The sequence below is a fragment of the Enhydra lutris genome, unplaced genomic scaffold, assembly GCF_002288905.1.
Source record: "Enhydra lutris kenyoni isolate GAN:26980312 unplaced genomic scaffold, ASM228890v2 scaffoldscaffold48, whole genome shotgun sequence".
Taxonomy (NCBI): Eukaryota; Metazoa; Chordata; class Mammalia; order Carnivora; family Mustelidae; genus Enhydra; species Enhydra lutris.
Window position 1 is genome coordinate 5,293,665 of NW_019154132.1, and position 15,154 is coordinate 5,308,818.

The following is a 15,154-nucleotide window of genomic DNA, read 5'->3' on the forward strand; positions in this document are numbered from 1 at the left end:
AACTGTCCTTTTGTTCAAATCTCTCTCCCAGGAAGAGTCTTGGCATAGTACATCACTCACAAGGGAGACACATTAGCATTCACTTGGACAGCAACGCTGAACTTTATGGGAACATATTGTACTGACCTGGGAAATAGCTTTCTTCTCTTTTCATTGGAATGATTTGGCCCTTTAACTTAATTTTATATGATGACACCGACTCAATTCTCTCTGTCTCTTGCTACACTGTTCCTCCTTTCTTATACGAAAAAAAATCCTCATAAAAAAATTTATAATACATCAAAATATTGATACGAACCTTAAACCTTAATGTCTGAAGATATCTGTAGGCAGGATTTATGGCAGAAGTTCCACTGTTATAACTTGGCAATTAGGAAATATTGATAAATGCAAACACATTATTGATGTCAATTAAAAAAAGCACAAGATTGATGAGCCTCCCAGAGTGCTTTGACACAAACAGTTAGAGAGTAATGTCCATCAATACACATCTAACCACTATAAATGCCCAGGGAAATTAGGCTGCCAGGAATCAAAGGGTGCTTTCACATTAACAGTGAGATTATTTAAACAGATGAGCCTCTAGTCAACAGGAATACCTAACAGAACCTCAAGTAAAGTTCTACAGAAAAAAAACAGAATGCTTACTGGTGATTCGTGATAAGGTAGACAAGCAAAGTATTCAAGCGGAGTCAAAGATCGGGACACACATTGACTTAGCTAAAGGCTGGGCCAAGTACCTGAGTTGGTTAGACCTGATTATCCAAGTGAATAGCATGTACGAAGCCAGAACCTAAAGAAAAAGGTAGTTTTTAGGGTAGTACCTCAGAACAAATTTTAATATTCCCGTGTACCCTATTTTAGAGGACCCAAAAAGAGGCTTAGATTTATTTTAAATGGGTGACATAAACCATCAAGGCTCCATTCTCCATGCATAGGGGAGAGGAAGGATTCTAGCTTGCATTACGAAGAGAATGGGAAGTACTGGGAATTTGCAGAGGAGAATTAGTTTAAGGGAAGGTAAGATAACTCATTAAGTTTTGGTCATGATGGCTTTCAAGTGCTGGTAAAACCCCCAAGTGCAAATATCTACTAAACGGAGGCTAACAGTTTACATGAGAGAAAGGACCAGATACGAAGTTTCAAGGAGTAAGTGACATCAGATCTGTAAAGAATAAGGTTATAAAAAAGACTGACTGACTTTGGGGTAAGGAGGTCTATGCTTTTGAGACAGCAGCTGAGTTTTTGTACGGAAGAAGGTAGAGTTAAAAAAAAAAATCAATATGCACTGTGTTAAAGAATTCTGAAAGGGAAAGCACATTACTCTGCTCATCTGGGAAGTTCATCTCTTCGATGAAGCTCCGGGAGGGCCTCGTGGAACAATGGAAGACAGCATTCTCATCCAGAGCTTCAGATCATCTGACTCAACCCCCGGCTGCCCAGTGCACACAGCTAAGCCACACCTAACTCCTATATACACTGTAAAAACAACAACATCTTAAACTGGTTCTCACAGAGAGGTGGGGTTTAGATCTAGAGAAGGACTGGCCTGAGCTTCATGCAGACAAAAAATTAAAAGCAATCTTAACCTTCCCTTGAATGTTCCAAGAGCGACTAGGTCAACATTAGCTTCCCAAGTTAAATTTAAAGCTAGACCATTCCCAGCCACTGGGATGGCCGCAAGTATTTGCAAGAATGTGGCAAAATTAGAAGCCTTACACACTGCTGATGGTAATGTACAGTGGAGCACCTACTTTGGAAAACAGGCTGGCGGCATTCCTCAGAAAGTTAAACAGAGTTACTATGTGACCCAGCAATTCTGCTCCTAGTACATACCCAAGAGAAATGATAACATATGTCTACACTAAAATTTGTACACTAGTACTCATAGAAGCATCACTGATAATAGCAACAAAGTGGAAATGGCCCAAATGTTCCTCAGCTGATGAATGGATAGATAAAATGCGATACAGTCATACAATGCTATTAAAAAGGAATGAAGCATCAACACATACTATGAATGGATGAACCTTGCAAATATTACATTAAAGAAACTAGTCACAAAAATAAATTCCATTTATATTAATGTCCACAGTAGGCAAATCCATAGAGACATAAAGGAGATCGGTGGTTTCCAAGTGCTGGGGGAGAGTGGGTTGGGGAGAAATGGGGTCACTAATGATGTGTATATGATGTGTATGGCAATTTCTTTTTGAGATGACTGAATGTTCTAAAATGATTGTGGTGATGGTCACACGACTCTGTAAATATACTAAAAGCCATTGCATGGTATAGTTTAAATGGGTGAATTTTATGATATGTGAATTAAGTCTCAATAAAGCTGTTATTTTATTTTTTAAAGATTTACTTATCTGAGAGAGAGAGCATGAGCTCAGGGGGTGGAGGGTGAAGAGAGGGAGAGAGGGTGAGATAAAGAGCGTTGCAAGGGGAGGGACAGAGGGAGAGTGGGGAGGGGCAGAGGGAGAGGGAGAATCTCAAGCAGACTCCCTGCTGATCAAGGAGCCTGACCAGGGGCTTGACCTCATTACCTTGAGATCATGATCTGAGCTGAAATCAAGAGTTGGATGCTTAACTGACTGAGCCACCTATGTGCTCTTCCTTCTTTTAAAAAATATTTACTTATTTACTAGAGAGAGAGAAAGAGAGAGAGAGAGAGAGAGAGAGAGAGACTCAAGGCTGTTATTTAAAGAAAAAAGGCATACACTGAATGTTCTAGCAAGTTAAGGAACACATGATTTAGTGAAATCTACACAATATTGGCCTTCACTAGGGAAGAACAGATTGCCAGATTTCATCAGAAAGTTTTACCAACAGGCTGAATCTTGATTGGTTCTGGAGTTGAGAAAAATCAGACTAGGAAATTTCCAGACAATAGCCTGAGAAAAATTTGGTGTACCAGCAGGCCAACCCACCCCAATTTAAGCCCTGATAATCCAGTGCTAGAACATTTGGCCCAGTGCACTAGCATTTGTCACTGGGCTGGCTCCCAAAAGCTGCTGCCCTGTTCTGCTTCCACTGGTCTCTTTGCTGTTCCCATGGTGATCTATCTGAGAGGAGATGCTGAGGACAACTTGTGCATCCGAGGGTTGCGGTGTTTCACAAAAGACCAAAGTAAGGAACACACTCCTATCAAATATCCTGAAAGGCTGAACAAATCTTACAAGTATCTATCTTGGTCTAGAGCTCAATTAATCTCCTTTTCTTTGCATCTATTCCCCCTGAAAGGAGAGAAGGTACATGACTTCATGAATAATTTTACCTACACTTGAACTATGGCTGCTATGAAGACACGGACTCTTTAGATCTTTTTATCGCCAGGGTTTATGTGACAAGCAGAAACACAGGACGGATGAGCTACAATTTACATGAGCAGGAAACCCTCAGCTGCACTAGAAAATATCCCCCAAACAGTGTTAAATAACTTCTCCCTGAGATGAAGACTGCATTCCTGAGAAGATGTCTCTGCTATTCTCTTGACATTAAGCCGTGTTACTCTACTTGGTTTTTAAGAATGTTGTCTTGCACTATCAGCCGAACCCCAAAGAACTCCAACAGGCGTATGCACACTATGGGAACACATGAGATTTCCAGTTGTAATAAGAGAGAGTTTCATTGTTCAATATAAAAGAAAACTTAGAGTCTGAATCTCTGTGAAAGTGTAGCAGAACGAAGATGGTCCCTGGGGCAAAGGTTAATTTAGAGAGACCCAGAGATCAGTTGTTACAAAAATCAAAGACAACTTGCTGGCCTTCTGGAGAACAGGCACTCAGTGCAGGGTGAGAGGTTTGTGGGGACCTGTTCAGGGGCGCAGTATCAACTCCTGGTTCTCGACGTTGGTTGCATGTTGAAATCACCTGGGGAATTTTAACACTGCTGATGCCTGAGTCCTACTCTCAGAGTCTCTAATTCCATTGGCCTGGAGTGGGCTGGTCCCTGGGACTTATGAAAGCACCAGGTGGTTCTAATGTGTACAATCAAGATGAAGAACCATGAGCAGAAAGTGAGAAGTCCTGTCTTTGAAGGTCCCACTAAAGATCAGGTAGACTTTGCTTCCTCCAGTAATAGAAGACGTAAAATATAAAGTTGAGTGGAACTGTATCCCATGTGTACTGCAACATACAGGCAAAAAATGTGTTAAAATTAAGATGAAAACATTCTTCTTCTCAGGGAAATGTATGGTTGCTTTGAGACTGATGATAGTTTTCTTCCAAACAGTAGAAAGTGCTTAGATAGTGGAAAACTTCACATGTGTATGGTTACAAGTATTTGAGGTGATTAAGTAACACGGGTATTTGATAATGGAAAGTGCCAGTCTTCATTTCTTTTTAGTATCAAGGAAGGGCTACAGTAACCTGGCAAACCTTGGTAATATATGCCTAAAGGTCCCTCCTGCATGCCCAAGTGCATGGACAAGCATATGTCCTCCTTCTTGATGAGACAAAAAACTTTACATCCCTGACATGGCCTGGAAATATACCAAAGCCTCAAATGGCCCTGAACTGCGGGGGGAGGGAGGAGGAAGTTTAATTTGCTCAAGACACAAACTATCCCTTTTCTTTGAATGAGTCATTTCACTGGTCAGATTTAATTCCCTTCTCTGCGTTGCACTCAGCCCTGGGTCAGGCCTCTGGGTCTGCCTCCAAAGGGAACAATCTGTCTTTCAGATCCCGCCAGCAGTGAGGCTCGAAAAGCTCTGAGGACCTGGGGGCGCGGTGCCTCATTCTCTCTGTGTGCCCGAGGACCAGGGCATGGAGATCCAAGAGTCACAGTGTTATGGGTACCTTCCCCAGAAACCCGTTCCTTGATTTTGAGCACCCACTGATTTTTAGTTGAAAGGGGTTTTCAGGGGCACCTGGGTAGCTTAGTCGGTTAAGCGTCTGCCTTTGGCTCAGGTTGTTATCCCAGGGTCCTGGGATGGAGGCCTGCATGGGGCTCCCTGCTCAGCTGGGAGTCTGCTTCTCCCTCTCCCTCTGCCTGCTGCTCCACCTGCCTGCTCATGCTCTCTCTCTCTGTGCCAAATAAATAAAATCTTAAAAAAAAAATTACATCATTAAAAAAATGGGGGGGGTTTCAAGGCTACAGAAGTGTATCTAAATCAAATTTTTATAAAATCATTTTACTAAAATGCAATCAAAGATTGTACTGTCAGGCCACAAGGAATGGCGATAAGAGACCTCAGCTCAAATCCTGCCTTCAACCACTACGGCTAAGGAGTCTCCCTTTCCTTAACCCCTCTCTCTGTGCCTTGGTTTCCTCACTGTAAAATGAGGATGTGCGGCAGAGTAGTTGTAAATGAAATGACCCATTGCCTGCAGCACGTAGCATAGAAGAAGAGATAAAAATGGTAACCCCTGTAGTCTCCATAGTCATTGGGTAGCCATAACCAGAATTAATTTTTATAAATGTTCAGTCAACCTCTAGTTACATTTTTCTGGTAATCTAAATTTTCTTTCTTTCCTCTTTTAAAGATTTATTTATTCATTTATTTAGAGTGAGAATGCATGAACAGGTGGAGGGGCAGACGGGTAGAATCCTCAAGCAGACTCTCCGTTGAGCACAGAGCTGGACATGGGGCTCACTCCCAGGACCCTGAGATCCTGACCTGAGCCGAAACCAAGAGTCAGATGTTTTACTGACTGAGCTACCCAGGTGCCCTGGTAAGCTGCATTTTCATAATGGTTTTGTTTAAACAAAGAATCCTGGCGAGAATATGACTGCTTTTGACCTTCCTACATTTCTGGGCATGTCTGAATTCACATGAAAAGAGTTCTCCCAAAGGGTAAAGGTGAATAAGTCATAATGAATTGAGAACCTTTTTTTATAACACCTGCATTCCCGAAAACTCTGGAGAACTGACCAGAGAGGCAAAGGGGAACCTGGCTCATTACGCAGTATTTGGTTCCCCAGACTTGCCTTTGATACCCCACCTATCACGGACAGGCTGATTTCCCAGCTTCTAATTTCCTTACATATAAACAGAGGAACATGAACCTAATGCCATCCCAAGACGCTACCAAAGGAAGATGCAGGCAATGGAATAAGCATCAGACTGACTCGCCAGTCTTTTTCATTCAGATATCTGGACAAGAATGACTTGCTTTAATAGGGCCTCTCCAGAGCAGCTACAGTAACCTCCACTTTATTTCTCCCAATCCTCTGCCCACAATATGAATAGATTGTCATAAGTTTGTATGTATGGCAGGACCACTATCTGTCTCAGAGAGAGCTATTATAATTGGCTATGGTTCTAGAAGGTTATGGTTTATGGATTAAAACTGCTAGCTCAGGTAAGGTTTTTTACTTTGTTGATAAAGGTTATTCCATAAACAGAATGAATGACACCGAACCACTACTAAGATACTCAAACATATATAATTTAGTCCTTTAGAATTAAAGCCTTTTTTTTTTTTTTTTTTTTTTTGAGAGAGAGAGAGTAAGCGAGCAAGCAGGGGAAGGGCAAAGGAAGAGGGAGAGAGAATCTTAAGAAGGCTCCATGCCCAGTGTGGAGTCTGACGTGCGGCTTGATCCCAGGATCAAGCCTGGGATCCTCTGTTCACCGTGGTACCTTGTAGATACCGTGAGCTTTCCATGACCCTGAGATCATGACTTAAGATCAAATCAAGAGTCAGACGCTTACCTGACTTAGCCATCTGGGGGCCCCAAAGCACATAATTCATTCAGCAATATTTCCTAAGCATTATCAGTGTGTAAGGCACTGTGGTTAAGTGTGGGGCTAGACATGGTCCCTGCCCTCAAGGAAACAAGGAGCAAACCCCCATTAAATGAAGAATCCACACATGCAACTCTCATGACTCGTCCACCTCTATGAAGCTTGTGTTCCAATATGAATTGTCATTCATCTGTCATCACAAAACAAGTTCCTCAAATACCGATCATTCTTTTTTTTTTTTTTTAAGATTTTATTTATTTGACAGAGAGAGAGACCACAAGTAGGCAGAGAGAGAGGGGGAAGCAGGTTCCCCGCTGAGCAGAGAGCCCGATGCAGGGCTTGATCCCAGGACCCTGAGATCATGACCTGAGCCGAGGGCAGAGGCTTAATCCTCTGAGCCACCCAGGTGCCCCGATACTGACCGTTCTTAGCCCTCTCTGCCCCTACTTTGGTAGTTCGTTCCAGCGGACGCTCAATAGCACTTAGGAATAAATATGGATTGCCTGAGATGAACATTACAGAAATCTATGGAAAATTTCTCCCAAGCTCTGTGAAGACATGCCTTTTGATCAGGCACTGTTCTCTGTGTATGAGCGTGAATGTAAAGACAATGGTGGAACCAAATCTTTCTACCTGTATAGTGTGCTCTGCTTGCTGGGCCCATTAAGGGCTCCTGGTTCTGCCTTCCCATCTTCTGAATTTAAGGACACCTTTATTTATTCAAATTAAGGCACCCCCAGTTTCCACTTACAAATACCAACTGGTCCTACCTGCTCTTTTTATTTTCCTATAGCCTCTCCTTCATTTCATTGCCTGGTAGTCCGCAATGTGACGGGAACATCTAAAATAAGAAAGTAAGAATATGGGGACTGCATTTCCCTTTTGCCCTCCCAGTTCCATTTGGTGGATATGCTTTTATCCACATGTGATAAATATTTCATACAGAAACTGTCACTTGGAATCTAGTCTTCGCAGCTTCACTGAAACCACCAAAAAGCATTTCGGAGAGTCAGACCTATATTACAACAAGTACCATATGCCAAGAGCTTGCAGATTAGCAAAGCCTCTGGTGTCGCCACGGAGGAGAGTGGAGAACAGAGCTGCCTGAGAAAGAGACTGGCGGCAGCTCCCTTTCTGCATGTTTAGAGATCTAGAAGCAAACTGTGACACAGCTCCGTCATTTCAGCCCTTCAGATTTTAAAAGAAGTCTGGAGAGAAGCAAGCTGATGCATGGACGTGGGTGCAACCATCTTTCATTCATCTGAACATTCACCACGGGCCAGGCGCTCTGCTGCTTGCTTCATAGACACACTTCTCACCTCCCAACAAGGTGGGACCAGGAGAAGGAGTTCCACAGGAAGTCACCTTCCTAAGTTCAGAAAGCTAGGCAGTGACCACCAGGATTCGAAACCACTCCTGACTCCCTGGTCCCGTGCCCATCATGCCTCCTAGCAGGGTGGGGAAGTTGGAACGGAGTTTAACAGCCTTGTCGCCTACTGTTGGAATTCACCTCACCAGATTGGCTTTTGTTTTCAGCTTCCTCTGGCAGAGCCAACACACTAATTTCCAGAAGGAGCTCCTGGCTTCCTTTCTGGTACGAGCACTAGCCACAACCTCAGGCAAAGCAGGATACTTAGTTTGAGGGCTGAGTGCAGAGTACTGAAGGTTAACTCTATTCACTGGGGAGCGGCTTTGCTGATGTTAGAGGGTGTTACACGCGTTGTCTCCTTTCGTATTCACGAAGATGCCAGGAAGACGTCTTGTCAGAAAGGCCAATCTGCTGCTCTTGCCCTGAGGCCTTCTGTGTCTTCCTACCAAGCCATCATGACTCTGTGAAGGATTTAATGAAAGGCTCACGATATCTACAAGGCACGGGGAGTACCACGATGAACAAGGAAACAGCCCTGCCTTTCTGGAAGGTCAGAGGCTAAGGGCAGACATGCCTTATGAACACACCACTGCAGTGCTTGGTGGCCCGGTGGACAAGATTTTGGCAGGCAAGGAAGGAGAAGGAAGGGCTTTCAAAGCCTCCACATGGGGAGCTGGTGAACACAGAAAGGTGTTCCCTGGGCGTGTACTGTGTGTCTTGTGCTGTGCTGGTCCAACGGACACAGCAGGCCCAGCCCTCAAGGAGCCTGCCGTCTGGCAGAGGAGAGACTTGGCTGCCCTACCAAGTCGTGATGAAATGGCAGGGCCACGCAGGCAGGACATCCAGCAGGACTGTCTGTGGGACGGGCTCTGCCTGGCACATAGACAGACAGGGGGGCAAGCTGTCTTCCTAACGCCCCTAAACTGCCCAGTATAGAAAAGAGTGGTCCATGTCCTATGGGGAAAAATGGACTCTGTTCTAAAACACATTTCAGTGAGAAAACTACTAGGTATTATGAAAAACATGGATGTCTGTAAATTTCCCATAAGGGTGGATAAATGAAAAAAAACAAAACGAAGCACAAGGTGTGGCCATGCTCAGAACCTAGTTCACAGCAAGAGGAACATCTGGTTTTGCTCTTTTTACTGGTCTCTTCCTCTCCATCCCATTCCTTCTTAGAGGCCTGTCGAGGCCCAGTGAAGAAAACCTCTTTAGTTAAGTGAGATGTTTACAATCTGTCAGCTGTCCGAAAGGGCAGCTTCTGTGCACGGTTCCAAGACTCCTGACCTCACCATGATTCGGGTAACGGTCCCGCCTTCAATGGTATTAAAAGCCTTTACGAAGTATAGCCAAAGGGTTTTCTCGAATCGACCCCGCTGCTGGGGCTGGCGACCAAGAACGAACATTACATAACTCAGCATTACATAACCCTGTTACTCCCCCACACCCAACAAAACACACTGTCTGTGAGCGCAGGGCAGCTCGCTTTTCTTTTTAAAGTCAATTCAGTAAACAGAGGAGGTCGGTGACATAATTCGCCCTTGGTCAACATCCAACATTCCCAGGTGTGTTTCTGGGACCTAACAAACGTTAGCAATTATTTTCTGAGTCAGAAGGTGTCCGCTGTGAGGGAGACGCTGGAGCGTCACGGAGTAGCCCCCACCCGAGCCCCAGGAGGAAGGGGCCAGGAGAGGACTTGCCTGCCCACTGGCAGTGACTGTGGGCAGACCCCAGGGCTGCCGGCTCCTGGGCCCCAGCGTCTGGGTTTTTATTGGGCTCCAAAGGCAAGTCCATCTCTGTGGAGGCAGTTCTGGAACACGCTCACCTACCAGTGAGACGGCATGACCTGTTGAAAGAAGCCCCAAGTCCGATCTCAATAATGCCAATTCACACACAAATTCCTGTGCCCCTGGAGATCTGGGAAACAAGTGCCCGCAAGTCCCTACTTTTCATGGATGAGGCCTAAAAGGTCATGGCCTTAGGGCGGTGCTACTGCTAATTTCTGACAGACTGAGGGGGAATTCCACGTGGCCTCTGGGTTGGTGCTATTTTCACTGCATTCTGGAGTTGAGGTGGGTGGGGAGAAGAGACGAATTTAGGCCGCGAGAAGTGGAAATGTTTGAGGTAAAGGAAACTATTTAAAATACTGACTTAATTGTACACAAGCATTAATTGAATAAAACGAAGATTATTCCGGTGCCACATCTCAGAGAATTTTTAGAGCCTTCTGATTATTTATAATGGACTATTTCATGACATGACAGCCTTAATTACCAGATTGGGGAAGAGAGAAAATTTCTGACACAACATTTGGCTTTGGTATTTCAAAAACAGAGCTGGTACAAAACTAACATTAGCTTCAGAATGGTACTCCTTGGCCTTGAGTAGAAAAATGGTGTGATGGTGATATTTTAAGAGAAATTAAAGAACATGAACAAGGCCAGAGAGGCTACTGAATAAGTGTTAGGATTTCAGGTGAGGTGTATTTGGCTCTGACCCTCTTCCCTTCTCATGGCCATGACTCCTATTATGTCTTTGCATAAAACGACAAGAGTTTTTGGACTCACAGATGTATAATTAGGAGGTCTCTGTCCAACAGCACCAATGAATCTACCCTTCATATATATACACAGATGAAACACATCAAGTTTGAAAAAATTCAACTGCAAATAGCAAGTGCTCAGGAACCGAAGGTACTTCTCGCACATGCCCTGGGTGTGCGGGATCACTGGCTCCCTGCCACCCCAGGGGATGTGGTACAGAAACACAAATAAACATAAATGGGGCAAGCCCCTTCCACTGCCCTGCCTAGAAGGTGTGACATTGTTCCGTTGTCATCCTAGAAGAAGATCTTCTGCATAAGCATGGCTGAAATTAACTTTGATTACTTGAAAGGACAAGCCAAGCAACAAGGCATCAAAAGGTTTCCAGTGAAGGGCACTTCAGTGATAGCTTGTCAGGAAAAGCACAGTTGGAGCTGCAACCTTCAGATCTATGGGGAAATTCTGAGCAAACACTTCTTAAATAAGGTGGCTGAACTTTAACATTTTTCAGACTGTGGTTTCTGTATTTTTTTTTTCTTCTTTTGAAGGCAGGGAGAGAATCAGAGTTTTCTGAGAGATGCTAAAGGAGATCAGCTCCTAGGGATAAACTATTCATGAGCCTACAGAAGGTAAGCTGTTACCTTCTAACATGAATTCTAAATGAGCAATTAGAAAAGGAAGCCTACCTCTTGCCTTCTTCTCCCAACTCCAGTGTCTTATTTATCCCTGTTAAGATCAGACCACCCACAGTTTGATCTCTCTTCTAAGAACTGGCTGAAAAGTGAGACTAGATGTGGGCCCACCATTCCCCTAATTGTGTTGTCCTTGGGGAGTTATTCCAACACTCAAAGTCTCAATTTCCTCATCTAAAGCATGAGGAAACCAGCATTTTCTCACAAGGCTGCCGTTAAAAACTGAGACAACTTGTTCAAACTGCTTTGTAGTGTCAGTGCGGGAAGAGGACCCAATGAGCCAACACTGACAGCAAGCACACAATCATCACCACCACCACCACTACAGACCGGCATCACCTTCATCAATATTTATCAGTAAAACCATCTCTTTACACATGCGGTCGATGAGGCGAATAAACAAGGACCCCAAGATCACACAGTATGGTCCTACCAGAGCTGAGATTACAACTTCCACTCTTGCTATGGATCAGTGTACTTTCTGCTCCAGAGTTCATGGTATCTACTTGACTTTGGATGCTTCAGCAACAAAAATGGTTCTTTGAGGAATGCAAGAGTGAAAAGCTCAGTAGGCTACATGGGAAAAGGATAATAAGAGTTCCCAAATGAAAACCCAAGCAAAACTTTCTATAAATAGCATTACTGTTGCCTTCCTCATGAGCTCTTCTGAACACGCAAGTATGAAAAAGAACTATTACTGTATATGAAAAATGCAGAAAGAAAATGGAATCTTGTTTTGTACATGTCGATCTTGGAGGGGTCAAGCAACTTGAAGGCACAATTGCTCACAGGCATTTCTTCTACAGGAATGCCATCAGTATTGCCCCAGACTCGAGGATTTACTGGAATTTCTAGAAAATGCAGGGAGGGAGGAAATTAGCTCAAATTCTTCTATGAAATTTTTTTTATAGCTGCAGAAAAACTATATATTGAACAGATGGAAAAAAAATGAATGTCATACATTGGCCAAGCTATAAAAGTAATCAACCCTTCTCATTTGACAGGGGTTTGGGGAATCTTTCATTCATACTGAAAGAATTCAATTATCTAAAAGATGCAGGGTTCACTCAGGGGGCAATTCCAGTCACTGTATATAAATTCATGTTGATTTCCTGAGGATTTTTATTGAAGTCCAAGACAGAGTGCTTAAATCTCCTTTGCTTCTGACTGCTTTATTAGTTTTTAAATCATAGATTGATCTTTTGATCTAATCTTAGTTAATCTATATAGGCATGGGGAAAAGTATTGCTGGGGTACCCTTTTAGAGTCCATATATTTCTGTTCTATTAAATGAACAAATAGGTGTGATCTAGAATGAAGACGAAAGGTTTGTCTCCTGAGAGTCAAAATGAGAAAGACCATCTACAAGGTCCTGATGGACTTCAAGATTCCAATCCCAACTCTGCTTCCAAAGAGCTTATAAAGTCAACTCATAATTAGACTGCATAGACTAGGTGCTTGATAAATATCTATGGAAACTGTGGGCATGGAATTACAGAATATATAGTGTCATTTGATTTATCTAACAGATCATGTTTCATGCAGCTGAGAAGCCAGCCAGGGAGCAGGGAGAAGTCAAATCAAGAAGAAACTAGCATTACCATGAAGGTGGGGCTAGAGGAGACCACCTTAATCTTTTTCTTGCCTATCAAGTTAACGTATTATTGCTCTTGAATTGCTACTTAATTTTCTTCGAAAGAAAATGTTGTGCTCAGAGATGTGCTGTAGTACTAGTAACACATCTTCTATCAGAAAGGAAGGCTAATAGCAGAGGTTCTAGCAACATTAATAAAATAATTCAATTTTCTGACTGTTCTTGTAACAGAAAGGTTTGACCAAGAGAAAGTCCTGAAATTTATGATGGTATAAATACATAGCTGGCTTACAACTTTACTTATCTATAGCCCAAACTCTGTTAAGATCTTAGTAAAAATTGGTCAAGGAAAGCTGAGCATAGAGTAGTTTATTTAAAAAAAAAAATGTATTAGGTAGGTTTCTGCAAAAAAAGAAGGGGACAGATATTTATGTGAAATGTTAAACCATGGGATTTTAGAACTGGAAGAAGCCTTAGAAATCATCATATAATCCTTTGATTTTACAGATAGGAAACTGAAGGTTCACAGATACAAATCTACTTGTTCAAGCTTCAAATGACTTAAGTTCCCCACGCTTAAATATCAACGTCTAAAGCACTTAATTTTATTTTTCCCGATTAAGGAAAAAATTGATGACCAGCTGTAATTCTTTTTTTGTGGGGGAGGGGCAGATATTTTTTATTGTGGAGAAAAGTCCCTTAAAATTAACCATTTTAACCATTTTTAAGTATACAGTTCAGTACTGCTAAGTACATTCACACTGTTGTGAAAAAAAGCTTCAGAATTCTTTCAACCTGCAAAGTTGCAACTCTATACCCAGTTAGCAGTAACTCCAGGCACCCAGCTTCCTCCAGCGCCTGGCAACCACCACCTACAATCTGTCCTTCCGTGACCCACTTCCTTCACCCACTTCCTTCATTTGTGTAATGTCCTGGAGGTTCATCCATGCTGCAGCATGTGTCGGAAATTGCTTCTTTTTTTAAAGCTGACTAATATTCGGGGCGCCTGGGTGGCTCAGTGGGTTAAGCCGCTGCCTTTGGCTCAGGTCATGATCTCAGGGTCCTGGGATTGAGTCCCACATTGGGCTCTCTGCTCAGCGGGGAGCCTGCTTCCCTTCCTCTCTCTCTGCCTGCCTCTCTGCCTACTTGTGATCTCTCTCTGTCAAATAAATAAATAAAATCTTTAAAAAAAAAAAAGCTGACTAATATTCCATTGTAAGTATACACAGCATTTTGTTTATCTTTTGACCCACTGGTGGGAATCTGTGTTGCTTCCACCCCTTGGCTATTATGAATAGTGTATATAATTCTTTTCATGTTATTTTGCTTTCTCACTTTCTCTTTCCTTTTTAAAGATTTTATTTATTTATTTGAGAGAGAGAGAGAGCATGAGCACGAGCAAGGGGGAGGGGCAGAGGAAGAGGGAGAAGCAGACTCCCCGCTGAGCAGGGAGCCCAGTCTAGGACTTGATTCCAAAACTTTGGGATCATGACCTGAGCCGAAGGCAGATGCTTAACCAACTGAGCCACCCAGGGGGCACTCTTTTCATATATTTTCAATGTCCCTAATGTAGGAGTTGACTTTTCTTTATTCCATCAAAACAACTGTCATGCAAATCTTAGAGATTCCCCTACACTATCAAAATGGTACTTACGCCAAAGGTATACACAAAGAGAGATAGACAGTGTGCTGTTACTTTTATTCCAAAGGATCTAAAACCATCCTCCCTTTTCACAGGCTTCCTCAAAGGATGAGAACGGGGCGCCTGGGTGGCTCAGTGGGTTAAGCCGCTGCCTTCGGCTCAGGTCATGATCTCGGGGTCCTGGGATCGAGCCCCACATCGGGCTCTCTCCTCAGCAGGGAGCCTGCTTCCCTTCCTCTCTCTCTGCCTGCCACTCTGCCTGCTTGTGATCTCTGTCAAAAAATAAATAAAAAATCTTTAAAAAAAAAAATAAAGGATGAGAACCATGGGTAAGATATGACTTTTAATTCAAGTTTTTTAAAAAAATATTAAGATCCCATTTAATATATTTTTTAAGATTTTATTTATTTGAGAGAGAGAGAGAGAGAGCGCGAGCATGAGAAGGGGGAGGGTCAGAGGGAGAAGCAGACTCCCTGCTGAGCAGGGAGCCAGATGCGGGACTCAATCCCAGGACTCCAGGATCATGACCTGAGCTGCCAGCAGTTGCTTAACCAATTGAGCCACCCAGGCGCCCTTTAATTCAAGTTTTACCCACTATTAAGGGCACTGGAATGGATGTTGCA

General features: G+C 43.2%; 1 protein-coding gene across 2 annotated transcripts in view; it reads right to left on the minus strand.

Moving 5' to 3' along the window:
- The window catches only part of LOC111156703 (LYR motif containing 4), a 159,223-nt gene that overhangs the window by 96,217 nt on the left and 47,852 nt on the right, over window positions 1–15,154 (minus strand). The window contains exon 3 of one of the 2 annotated variants that reach the window (XM_022517740.1): window positions 10,056–10,121. The exons of the other annotated variant lie outside the window; for it this stretch is intronic. Within the exon in view, the coding sequence (XP_022373448.1) occupies window positions 10,056–10,121 (66 nt within the window). Of the gene's footprint in view, window positions 1–10,055; window positions 10,122–15,154 lie in introns of those variants that run through there. 2 annotated transcript variants of the gene reach the window in all.